Source organism: Salmo trutta, unplaced genomic scaffold (genome assembly GCF_901001165.1).
Source record: "Salmo trutta unplaced genomic scaffold, fSalTru1.1, whole genome shotgun sequence".
NCBI classification, from domain to species: Eukaryota; Metazoa; Chordata; class Actinopteri; order Salmoniformes; family Salmonidae; genus Salmo; species Salmo trutta.
This window is the reverse complement of record NW_021823216.1, coordinates 2,749,598-2,762,683: the sequence shown is the minus strand read 5'-3', so window position 1 is coordinate 2,762,683 and position 13,086 is coordinate 2,749,598. Positions and strand designations below refer to the sequence as shown.

The following is a 13,086-nucleotide window of genomic DNA, read 5'->3' as shown; positions in this document are numbered from 1 at the left end:
GATAGTGGGTTCGGTTGTCATGACTACCCATACATAAAAATGTATACGCGTATGACTGAAAGTTGCTTTGGATAAAAGCGTCTGGTAAATTGTATAAATTAAATTATATTACTGTAAAGCATTTCTAGGATGACCCAACCTCTTTCCCTCCTGGATGCATAGCCAATATTGGACCTGACCTCAACTTCCCCCAAAATGCCGTGCTGCAGGATGACACACTCTAAAGTGCAGTCATACACAGCAACAAAAAAAAGTGATACTGCCTTTTAAAATCAGTTATATTTTTTGCCTAATTCAGTGTATTTTTTTCAAAATTCTGTTTTCTCTGTTTTGTTTTTCCAGGTTTCGGATTTCCCCCATTTTCCTCACACGTTTGTAATAGAAAAACAACAAAATGTGATTTTCTGTGTTTACAACAATGCCTGAACCACGTCAGGGAATGACTTTTCAGTTCTCTAAGAAACAGATTTTTGAGTGTAGTTGGCCTTTAATTCAGTCCGCTTGCCCTGCACTGTGTTGTTTGGTTAGCGGTGTTTCTGTAGCGCTGTAAGTTCGCAAATCAAATACTCATTTGTGATGCCACTGTAGCATTAACAAAATGTCCTAGTTAGTTAAGATTTATTTAATTGTAATTTAAATTAATTTATAGTAGTTACGTGTTGAGTTAGATTACATACTGTAACTACCACAATCGTTATTTCAAATAATTTCAGAGACTTCACTAACTAGCTACGTTAGATACAGCCATGTCTCAAAGTCATATCATGAGTTTTGTAAATGAAAGAAGAATATAGTACGAATCGAATGGAGTTTCCCATTTCCTCATTCAGAGTATTTCTGGCGCAAGCACAATTTGGCCCAGCGTCGTCTGGGGCAGGGGAAGGTTGGGCCGGGGTAGGGCGTCATTGTAAATAAGAATTTGTTCTTAACTAACTTGCCTAGTTAAATAAATGATAAAAAATAAAATAATAAAGCACAGAAATGCCTTTTTCCAGATGGTGTGACAAAGGCATTTCCTCACAGACCTGCTAACTTTCTTTGTGGTTACTTTTAAAGTTGGAACCAACCCTTCAGTTCCTCCAGCATGCAGAGAGGCACGAACCATTCGTACGCCAGCTCAGGGAAAAGCTACGTTATTCAGAGCCCTGTGTACTGTTCGATGTCATTTTTGAAACGTAATGTTTTGATATTGTTTTAAAAATGTTAAAATGTTTACCAAAGTGGTCTGACTTGAAAGTAAGTTCTGCGGCATGCGATATAGAGTCTTTATAGATGTGTTATAAATGACCGAAGGTGTCTCACTTCTAATAAAGTATTACAGGAGACTACATATAAAGTGTCAATAAATAGGCAATTAACCTTCTGCTGATCTATGAAGGTTCTCTCATGATCCACAGGTTACTGTAGAGTGTGAGAGGGATTTAAATGGGTTCATAGACATGCGAAGCATGTGTGTGTGTGTGTGTGTGTGTGTGTGTGTGTGTGTGTGTGTGTGTGTGTGTGTGTGTGTGTGTGTGTGTGTGTGTGTGTGTGTCAGAACCAAGATGATTTGGACTAGTCCAACCTGAGACTACCTCACCAGGTATTCCTCCTCTGTTCCTATGGAGACCAGTGCTTGATTACAACCTGTTACAATGGCGCCAACATTTTAATGGCTAATCTTTCAGTGGGGGGAATGTGTCAAGGACCTGACTGGGCCCAGCACCACGCGGTGTGGCTCGTTATATTGTTGTGTTTGTGTACTGAGGAACATGTAACTTGCCTCCGGAAGAAAGCCACTGTCAATGTCCTTAGGTTGGTGGCTTTCATCAAGGTCAGTGTTTCTTTGTGTATCGTCGTCTCCAGGCTATTGGACACACAGCACATAAAAGCCTGGCATACCAACCATTCAGAGTTGGCCTTAGTAGGAGGGACCATAGAATTATATGGGAGTGACCTCACTGAGTAAAGTATGTGTCATCTTTTGCTAGCAAAAACATTCCGTCTGGTCGTCACTATTTAACACAGCCACAAAGTTATAATTATGGCTAAACATTTCCACAATTTAACCCTAACTAATCAAGGCCACATTTGATGTGTTGGGCCAACAGACGTTCAGTGCATTTGGCCAGGAAGTGTCTGGGAATGAGATTAGGTGTAATGTGACTAATGTGACTTTACTTTAGAGAGTGTTGGAATCCTGCAGCACAACATGCCATCCTTTATAAAGCATGTTTTTATCATATTCACCATAGTGGGTTATGTCACATTTGACATTGGTGATTATGTCGCAAAGTTGTGCCACATTTGTGAACCCTTTATAAAGCATGACATATGGTTATAGATGCTCTGTAACAAACACATTTATGTAGTGCTCATGAAGGCATTATGAAGGCCTTTATAAGCTGAACGTCATTTAAAGCGGGAGCTGAAATATCACGTCTTGTTTTAGATACTGAGAGGAAGGATGGCTAATTTCCAGATAATTACATGTACCGGTGCTTCATCTGAATAGAGAACTTGTCAAACTATGACAGGTTTACACGACATTAGTCTCACAGATGGATGATGACAAATCTAAAAGATCTTCTGATCACGTCAATTATTGCCCTGGCAAGCGCTGTGAAGCAATTATGTATCATTATTGCCAATTTCCCCCCCCAAAAAGGTTTATTCTGCTAATCTAGTCATCCTAAAGCAGGTGTAGCATGAACAAAATGTCCTATTTGGAAAGCAGACTGAATTGACAGAGGCAATAATAATACTAATAATCCCTTGTATTTAACGCATGGTCCTTGGTGGCGCTGGATTACAGATCAGGGATTAGAGATTACGCGGCACTGAACAAACTCTATTATTATTATAGTCTGACCAACACAGGTGATATAGAAGCTGAGTTTACTATTCAGGGTGGCACCTCTGCATAGTCTTCGCCAATATTACACTACACCACCCATCTGTAAAACATTTTTAAAAACTGTCCAGTCTTTGATGTATTAGTTCTCCTTTTTTAAAACATAGGACATCAGAGGAGTTTTATAACCCAACTAACTGATTCTGAATCGCAAGTTTTTAATTAAGGTCTGACGTTTCTCTTGTTATGTTTAGAATTCCCCCTCCACTTTGTACCGAGGATGTCCATCTACTTCCTGGAGGATGTCCATCTACTTCCTGGAGGATGTCCATCTACTTCCTGGAGGATGTCCATCTACTTCCTGGAGGATGTCCATCTACTTCCTAGAGGATGTCCATCTACTTCCTTGAGGATGTCCATTTACTTCCTTGAGGATGTCCATCTACTTCCTGGAGGATGTCCATCTACTTCCTTAAGGATGTCCATCTACTTCCTTGATGATGTCCATCTACTTCCTTGATGATGTCCATCTACTTCCTTGAGGATGTCCATCTACTTCCTTGATGATGTCCATCTACTTCCTTGAGGATGTCCATTTACTTCCTTGAGGATGTCCATCTACTTCCTTGAGGATGTCCATCTACTTCCTTGATGATGTCCATCTACTTCCTTGATGATGTCCATCTACTTCCTTGATGATGTCCATCTACTTCCTAGAGGATGTCCATTTACTTCCTGGAGGATGTCCATCTACTTCCTTGATGATGTCCATCTACTTCCTTGAGGATGTCCATTTACTTCCTAGAGGATGTCCATCTACTTCCTTGAGGATGTCCATCTACTTCCTTTCAGCACCACTTTAGATCTCTGTTAATTATCCATCCACATTGGGCTAACACTGAACTGTTCACTAAATTAGAGGGAGAGGGAGAGAGAGAGTGGGGAGAGGGAGAGGGAGAGAGGGAGGGAGGGAGAGGGAGAAGAGAGAGGGGGTGACAAGAGAGTGAAAGAGGGGGGGCAAGAGAGAGAGAGAAGGGGAGGGCGAGAGAGAGGGGGGGCAAGCAAGAGAGAGAGAGAGGAGAGAGAGAGTGGAGAGCAGGGAGGACAGTAGCCTTTGGGTATGTATTGGGATTCAGGGGGAGCCAGGCTGAGGTTCTGTGGTTTGGTCCTGGCCTGAGGTCCTTTCCTCGGGCTAGGTGCTGCATTGGCGGCAGGCTACAAATTTACCACTCTGATTTCGAGTGCTGCTGTGGTGAGGTGTCAAAGCGAGTCGCTCTGACTGCGTTCCCTACCCAAACCCCCCTATCCTCCTCTCCTCCCCGGCCCTCTCCTCCTCTCCTCCTCTTCCCCTCCCCTCCTCCTCTCCTCCCCTCCTCCCCTCCTCCTCTCCTTCCCTCCTCCCCTCCCCTCCCCTCCTCCCCTCCTCTCCTCCACCTCGCCCCAATCAGTTCATTCCAGCGATGCTGTTTCAATACATTTAGCAGTGAGCTCTCATGGTTTCCCAGACATTAGAAATGTACCTGGACTTTTGTGGCTCCAGCACAGACTAGACATTTAACACTGGAACGATGACTTCCTGCAGACGCACACACACACACTCACTGGAGCGATCACCTCACACACACACACACACACACACAGCTGTGTAACATCAGACTTCATCAGATTGCTACAGTGTTTACATGGAGTCCACATGGGAATGGCTGAGTTAGAGACTGATTCACTTGTTGATGAGCTGACTGGTTACCTGCTGACTAATCAAACAATATATTGACCAAATGGACATCAGGGATCAATCCCAATTGGGATCATTTAAATTCCAGTCATTTCAATCATTGAATTGCAGTACTATGGGGCAATTCCATTTCAAATTTAACTGGCAGGAATTGAATTGGAATTGACCCCTCTGATGGACATAGAAGTACCTGAGCAAAAATGCAATTACTTGATCGTTTGACTGACTGACTGACTGACTGACTGACTGACTGACTGACGGAATTGCTGACTGGCTGACTGAATGACTGACTGACTGACTGAATGACTGGCTGACTGAATGACTGGCTGGTTGACAGAATGGCTGACAGACTAAATGATAGTACTGCTAGTAATGACAGACTGAATGATAGTACTGCTAGTAATGACAGACTGAATGATAGTACTGCTAGTAATGACAGACTGAATGATAGTACTGCTAGTAATGACAGACTGAATGATAGTACTGCTAGTAATGACAGACTGAATGATAGTACTGCTAGTAATGACAGACTGAATGATAGTACTAGATGGTGGCAACAGACATGGTCGTCCTGTTTGTAGCTCCTAGCCAACTTTGCAGTATATTGTATTTTTTTTTCTCTGTTATTTCTTACATTATTTGCTCAGAACATTTCTTGCATAATTACCTACAGCCGTAAATAACTTTTAGATCGGCGGTCACTCACCAGCACTTAGATCAGAAATTCAATTTACCTGTATTGGATCCTTTGTTTAAACTCCCTGAGGCAGTTCCATTCATCCTGGGTGCTGCTCCAAGACACCGTCGCTGCAGAAGAAGAACAAGGAGAGGGCTCTTAGTCAGACTCAGGAGGCGTGCATACCATCCATCGCTTCCGGGTGTATTATTGGCCTGCGTTCCGTCTCTGTACAATAAAGCAGACGAGGATCTCCTTCCAGAGAAACATCAGGGACTGTAACGTACTCTGTTTTATGGAATCATGGCTCTCTCCAGATATACTGTCCCCATACAGTCAGCCTGTGGGGTTCTCCATATATCACGCGGACAGGAAGAAAGAACTCTCCTGGGAAAAGAAAAGCTGGAGTTTTATATTTCATGATTAACTACTCATGGTGGTAATGTACAGGAACGCAAGTCCTTTTGTTCTCCCGATCTGGAATACATCACCATCAAATGGCGACCTCATTACCTCCCGAGATAATTTTCTTTGGTCATCTTCACGACCGTGTATGTTCCCCCCCAAGCCAACACAGCTATGGCTCTCAAAGAACTAAACTGAAAAATGGAAACCACATATCCTGAAGCCGCATTGACTGTAGCTGGGGACTTTAATAAAGGAAATCGTAGAAAAGAGCAACCAAAGTTGTATCAACCCATCTCCTGTGCTACTTCCCCTTCTGGGGCGGCTACACGGCCCTCCCCCGCCCTACCTTCAGCAAATCAGATCACGCCTCCATTTTGCTCCTCCCCTCCTATTGGCAGAAATTTAAACAGGAAGGACCCATTGTAAGGACTGTCAAACGTTGGTGTGACCAATCAAAAACTATGCCTTCAAGAAAGTTGTGATCACATGGACTGGGAAATGTTTGTGTTGCCTCAGAAAATAATATCAATGTATACACTGACTGAGTTCATCAGGAAGTCCATAGAGGATGTTGTTCCCACTGTGATGATTACAATTTATCCAAACCATAAACCATGGATAGATGACATCATTTGCGCAAACCTGAAAGTACAAACCAATGCATTTAACCACGGCAATTTGACTTGGAACATGGACGTGTACAAACCGACCAGCTTATGCCCTCTGTATTAAACAGGCAAAACGACAGTACATGGACAAAGTGGAGTCGCAATTCAATGACTCAGACGCGAGACGTATGTGGCAGGGACTCCAGACAATCAAGGTTGATAAAGGGAAAACCAGCCACGTCGCGGACACCGGCACCTCGCCTCCCGACAAGCTAAACACCTTCATATGTACAGTATATAGGCTTTTCTATTAACGTATATACTCTCCATACTGTCTATTTCACACCATTACATACATCAGTATCAGTGGAGGCTAATGAGGGGAAGACGGCTCATAATAACGACTGGAACGGAGCGAATGGAATGGCATCAAACACATGGAAACCATGGAAACCATGTGTTTGATGTATTTGATACCACTCCACATATTCATATTCTGCTCCAGCCATTACCACGAGCCCGTCCTCCCCAATTAAGATGCCACCAACCTCCTGTGATATACTGCATATACTGAACAAAAATATAAACGCAACATGTAAAGTGTTGGTCGCATGTTTCATGAGCTGAAATAAAAGATCCCAGAAATGTTCCATACGCACAAAAAGCTTATTTCTCTAAAATGTTGTGCACAAATTTCTTTACGTCCCTGTTAGTGAGCATTTCTCCTTTGCCAAGATAATCCATCCACCTGACAGGTGTGGCATATCAAGAAGCTGATTAAACAGCATGATCATTACACAGGTGCACCTTGTGCTGGGGACAGTAAACCAATGCCAGCCCACGACTTTTACGTCTGGCTTTTTCACCTGCTGGATCATCTGAGACCCTCCACCCCGGACAGCTGATGAGGGTTTGCACAACTGAAAGAATTTGTGCACAAACTGTCAGAAACCGTATCAGAGAAGCTCATCTGCGTGCTTGTCATCCTCACCAGGGTCTTGACATGATTGCAGTTCGAAACTGACTTCACTGGGCAAATGCTCACCTTCGATGGCCACTGGCACGCTGAAGAAGTGTACTCTTCACAGATGAATCCCGGTTTCAACTGTATCGGGCAGATGGCAGACAGTGTGTATGGCGTTGTGTGGGCAAGCGGTTTGCTGATGTCAACGTTGTGAACAGAGTGCCCCATGGTGGGGGTGGTGTTATGGTATGGGCAGGCATAAGCTAAGGACAACGAACACAATTGTATTTTATCGATGGCAATTTGATTGCACAGAGATAACGTGACGAGAACCTTGAGGCCCATTGTTGTACTAATAATTCAACGCCATCACCTCATGTTTCAGTTTGATAATGGACGTCTACATGTTGCAAGTATCTGTACACAATTCCTGGAAGCTGAAAATGTCCCAGTTCTTCCATGGCCTGCATACTCATCAGACATGTGACCCATTGAGCATGTTTGGGATGTTCTGGATCGACGTATACATTCCACAGGCCACAATCAACAGCCTGATCAACTCTATTTAAAGATGTGTCGCTCTGCATGTGGTAAATGGTGGCCACACCAGATTCTGGCTGGTTTTATAATCCATGGCCCTACCTTTTCTTTAGGATGCATATACAGTGCCTCCGGAAAGTAATCAGACCCCTTGACTTTTTCCACATTTTGTTACGTTACAGCCTTATTCTAAAATGGATAAAAATATAAAATCCTCAGCAATCCATACTGAATACCCAATAATGACAAAGCGACCGTGTAGACCGTCATTGTAAATAAGAATTTGTTCTTAACATACTTGCCTAGTTAAATAAAGGTTAAATAAAATACAAAATAAAAACTCTCAGACCATAAGAAACAAGAGTCTCTGGTCTGATGAAACCAAGATTGAAGTCTTTGGCCTGAAAACCTGTAGCGTCATACCCAAGAAGAATTGATGCTTCAAGAAAGTAATGATTAAAGGGTCTGAATACTTGTGTAAATGTGATTTTCTTTTTTTCTTTTTAATACATTTGCAAAAATGTCTAAAAAACAGTTTTTGCTTTGTCATTATGTAGTTATTGTGTGTAGATTTTCTTTTAATATACATTTTAGAATAAGGCTGTAACGTAACAAAATGTGGAAAAAGTCAAGGGGGTTTGAATACTTTCCAGTCATCTGAAATCCACAGATTAGGGTCTAATGAATTTATTTCAATTGATTGATTTTCTTATATGAGCAGTAGCTCAGTAAATTCTTTGAAATTGTTGCATGTCATATTTATATTTTTTTCAGTGACTTTGGCTCATTCGGATATTTCTTAGCTAGGTATTACTGTACTGTTGGAGCTATAAACACAAGCATTAGGTATTACTGTACTGTTGGAGCTATAAACACAAGCATTAGGTATTACTGTACTGTTGGAGCTATAAACACAAGCATTAGGTATTACTGTACTGTTGGATCTATAAACACAAGCATTAGGTATTACTGTACTGTTGGAGCTATAAACACAAGCATTAGGTATTACTGTACTGTTGGAGCTATAAACACAAGCATTAGGTATTACTGTACTGTTGGAGCTAGAAACACAAGCATTATATATTACTGTACTGTTGGAGCTAGAAACACAAGCATTATATATTACTGTACTGTTGGAGCTATAAACACAAGCATTATATATTACTGTACTGTTGGAGCTAGAAACACAAGCATTATATATTACTGTACTGTTGGAGCTAGAAACACAAGCATTATATATTACTGTACTGTTGGAGCTATAAACACAAGCATTATATATTACTGTACTGTTGGAGCTAGAAACACAAGCATTATATATTACTGTACTGTTGGAGCTAGAAACACAAGCATTATGTATTACTGTACTGTTGGAGCTATAAACACAAGCATTATGTATTACTGTACTGTTGGAGGTATAAACACAAGCATTATGTATTACTGTACTGTTGGAGCTATAAACACAAGCATTATATATTACTGTACTGTTGGAGCTAGAAAAACACAAGCATTATATATTACTGTACTGTTGGAGCTAGAAACACAAGCATTATATATTACTGTACTGTTGGAGCTAGAAACACAAGCATTATATATTACTGTACTGTTGGAGCTATAAACACAAGCATTATATATTACTGTACTGTTGGAGCTAGAAACACAAGCATTATGTATTACTGTACTGTTGGAGCTATAAACACAAGCATTATATATTACTGTACTGTTGGAGCTAGAAACACAAGCATTATATATTACTGTACTGTTGGAGCTAAAAACACAAATCAAATCAAATGTATTTATATAGCCCTTCTTACATCAGCTGATATCTCAAAGTGCTGTACAGAAACCCAGCCTAAAACCCCAAACAGCAAGCAATGCAGGTGTAGAAGCACGGTGGCTAGGAAAAACTCCCTAGAAAGGCCAAAACCTAGGAAGAAACCTAGAGAGGAACCAGGCTATGAGGGGTGGCCAGTCCTCTTCTGGCTGTGCCGGGTGGAGATTATAACAGCACATGGCCTAGATGTTCAAATATTCATAAATGACCAGCATTGTCAAATAATAATAATCATAGTAGTTGTCGAGGGTGCAACAAGTCAGTAACACAAGAGCAAGTGTCAGTTTGGTTTTTCATTGCCGATCTTTGAGAGTATCTCTACCGCTCCTGCTGTCTCTAGAGAGTTGAAAACAGCAGGTCTGGGACAGGTAGCACGTCCGGTGAATAGGTCAGGGTTCCAGCAGGTCTGGGACAACAGGTCTGGGACAGGTAGCACGTCCGGTGAACAGGTCAGGGTTCCATAGCTGCAGGCAGAACAGTTGGAACTGGAGCAGCAGCACGGCCAGGTGAACTGGGGACAGCAAGGAGTCATCAAGCCAGGTAGTCCTGAGGCATGGTCCTAGGGCTCAGGTCCTCCGAGAAAGAGAAAGAAAGAGAAAGAGAGAATTAGAGAGAGCATATTTATATTCACACAGGACATCGGAAAAGACAAGAGAAATACTCCAGATGTGACAGACTGAACCTAGCCCCCCGACACATAAACTACTGCAGCATAAATACTGGAGGCTGAGACAGGAGGGGTCAGGAGACACTGTGGCCCCATCCGATGAAACCCCCGGACAGGGCCAAACAGGTAGGATATAACCCCAACCACTTTGCCAAAGCACAGCCTCCACACCACTGGAGGGATATCTCCAACCACCAACATACCATCCCGGGACAAGGCCAAGTATAGCCCACAAAGATCTCCGCCACGGCACAGCCCAAAGGGGGGCACCAACCCAGACAGGAAGACCACGTCAGTGACTCAACCCACTCAAGTGACGCACCCCTCCCAGGGACGGCATGGAAGAACACCAGTAAGCCAGTGACTCAGCCCCCGTAATAGGGGTAGAGGCAGAGAATCCCAGTGGAAAGAGGGGAAACCGGCCAGGCAGAGACAGCAAGGGCGGTTCGTTGCTCCAGCCATTCCGTTCACCTTCACACCCCTGGGCCAGACTACACTTAATCATAGGACCTACTGAAGAGATGTGTCTTCAGTAAAGACTTAAAGGTTGAGACTGAGTCTGCGTCTCTCACATGGGTAGGCAGACTATTCCATAAAAATTGAGCTCTATAGGAGAAAGCCCTGCCTCCAGCTGTTTGCTTAGAAATTCTAGGAACAATTAGGAGGCCCGCGTCTTGTGACCGTAGCGTACGTGTAGGTATGTACGGCAGGACCAAATCGGAAAGATAGGTAGGAGCAAGCCCATGTAATGCTTTGTAGGTTAGCAGTAAAACCTTGAAATCAGCCCTTGCCTTAACAGGAAGCCAGTGTAGGGAGGCTAGCACTGGAGTAATATGATCAAATTTTTTGGTTCTAGTCAGGATTCTAGCAGCCGTATTTAGCACTAACTGAAATTTATTTAGTGCTTTATCCGGGTAGCCGGAAAGTAGAGCATGAACACAAGCATTATATATTACTGTACTGTTGGAGCCATAAACACAAGCATTATATATTACTGTACTGTTGGAGCTATAAACACAAGCATTATGTATTACTGTACTGTTGGAGCTAGAAACACAAGCATTATATATTACTGTACTGTTGGAGCTATAAACACAAGCATTATATATTACTGTACTGTTGGAGCTAGAAACACAAGCATTATGTATTACTGTACTGTTGGCTAGAAACACAAGCATTATATATTACTGTACTGTTGGAGCTATAAACACAAGCATTATGTATTACTGTACTGTTGGAGCTAGAAACACAAGCATTATATATTACTGTACTGTTGGAGCTATAAACACAAGCATTATATATTACTGTACTGTTGGAGCTAGAAACACAAGCATTATGTATTACTGTACTGTTGGAGCTAGAAACACAAGCATTATATATTACTGTACTGTTGGAGCTATAAACACAAGCATTATGTATTACTGTACTGTTGGAGCTAGAAAAACACAAGCATTATATATTACTGTACTGTTGGAGCTAGAAACACAAGCATTATATATTACTGTACTGTTGGAGCTAGAAACACAAGCATTATATATTACTGTACTGTTGGAGCTATAAACACAAGCATTATATATTACTGTACTGTTGGAGCTAGAAACACAAGCATTATCTGGATATCTGTAAGATATGTGTAAGTGACCAATAAGATTTGATTTGACCGACAGACCAATGTCTGACTGATTAAATGGTTAATTGGTTAATTGATTCCCCATATCCCCCCAGGCCATGCAGAAGGAAGGGAAGGACATCAACATTAAGGAGGTGATGGACTGCTGGACCCTCCAGATGGGTTATCCTGTTGTGACCATCAGTAAGAACTACAGTCTGGACCACAGCGTCACCATCACACAGGAACACTTTGTCTACGACAGGGACGCCAAGATCAGAGACCCTGACCTTTTCAACAGAAGGTAGGTACTGTCAGCTGAGGACTGCAGAATGTTTTATTTTGGTTTTTAACCCTTCTTTATATTATTATTATTATTATTGTTATTATTATTATTATTATTTTATTGGTCTCACTTCCACAACAACAAAGAGTGCAAAGCGATAAGCTAATACCATGTATGAAGAAACTAGTCTTCTCCTGTCCACACAGTGGAGGTAACAGACAGCTAGTCTTCTCCTGTCCTCACAATGGAGGTAACAGACAACTAGTCTTCTCCTGTCCACACAGTGGAGGTAACAGACAGCTAGTCTTCTCCTGTCCACACAGTGGAGGTAACAGACAACTAGTCTTCTCCTGTCCACACAGTGGAGGTAACAGACAACTAGTCTTCTCCTGTCCACACAGTGGAGGTAACAGACAGCTAGTCTTCTCCTGTCCACACAGTGGAGGTAACAGACAACTAGTCTTCTCCTGTCCACACAGTGGAGGTAACAGACAGCTAGTCTTCTCCTGTCCTCACAATGGAGGTAACAGACAACTAGTCTTCTCCTGTCCACACAGTGGAGGTAACAGACAACTAGTCTTCTCCTGTCCACACAGTGGAGGTAACAGACAGCTAGTCTTCTCCTGTCCACACAGTGGAGGTAACAGACAACTAGTCTTCTCCTGTCCACACAGTGGAGGTAACAGACAGCTAGTCTTCTCCTGTCCTCACAGTGGAGGTAACAGACAGCTAGTCTTCTCCTGTCCACACAGTGGAGGTAACAGACAGCTAGTCTTCTCCTGTCCACACAGTGGAGGTAACAGACAACTAGTCTTCTCCTGTCCTCACAATGGAGGTAACAGACAACTAGTCTTCTCCTGTCCACACAGTGGAGGTAACAGACAACTAGTCTTCTCCTGTCCACACAGTGGAGGTAACAGACAGCTAGT

At 42.5% G+C, this 13,086-nt stretch overlaps 1 protein-coding gene across 1 annotated transcript in view; it reads left to right on the top strand.

The window, feature by feature from the left end:
- Window positions 1-13,086, top strand: part of LOC115189701 (thyrotropin-releasing hormone-degrading ectoenzyme-like) — a 111,716-nt gene that overhangs the window by 10,034 nt on the left and 88,596 nt on the right. The window contains exon 2 of the mRNA XM_029748241.1: window positions 11,988-12,175. Within this exon, the coding sequence (XP_029604101.1) occupies window positions 11,988-12,175 (188 nt within the window). The remainder of the gene's footprint in view (window positions 1-11,987; window positions 12,176-13,086) is intronic.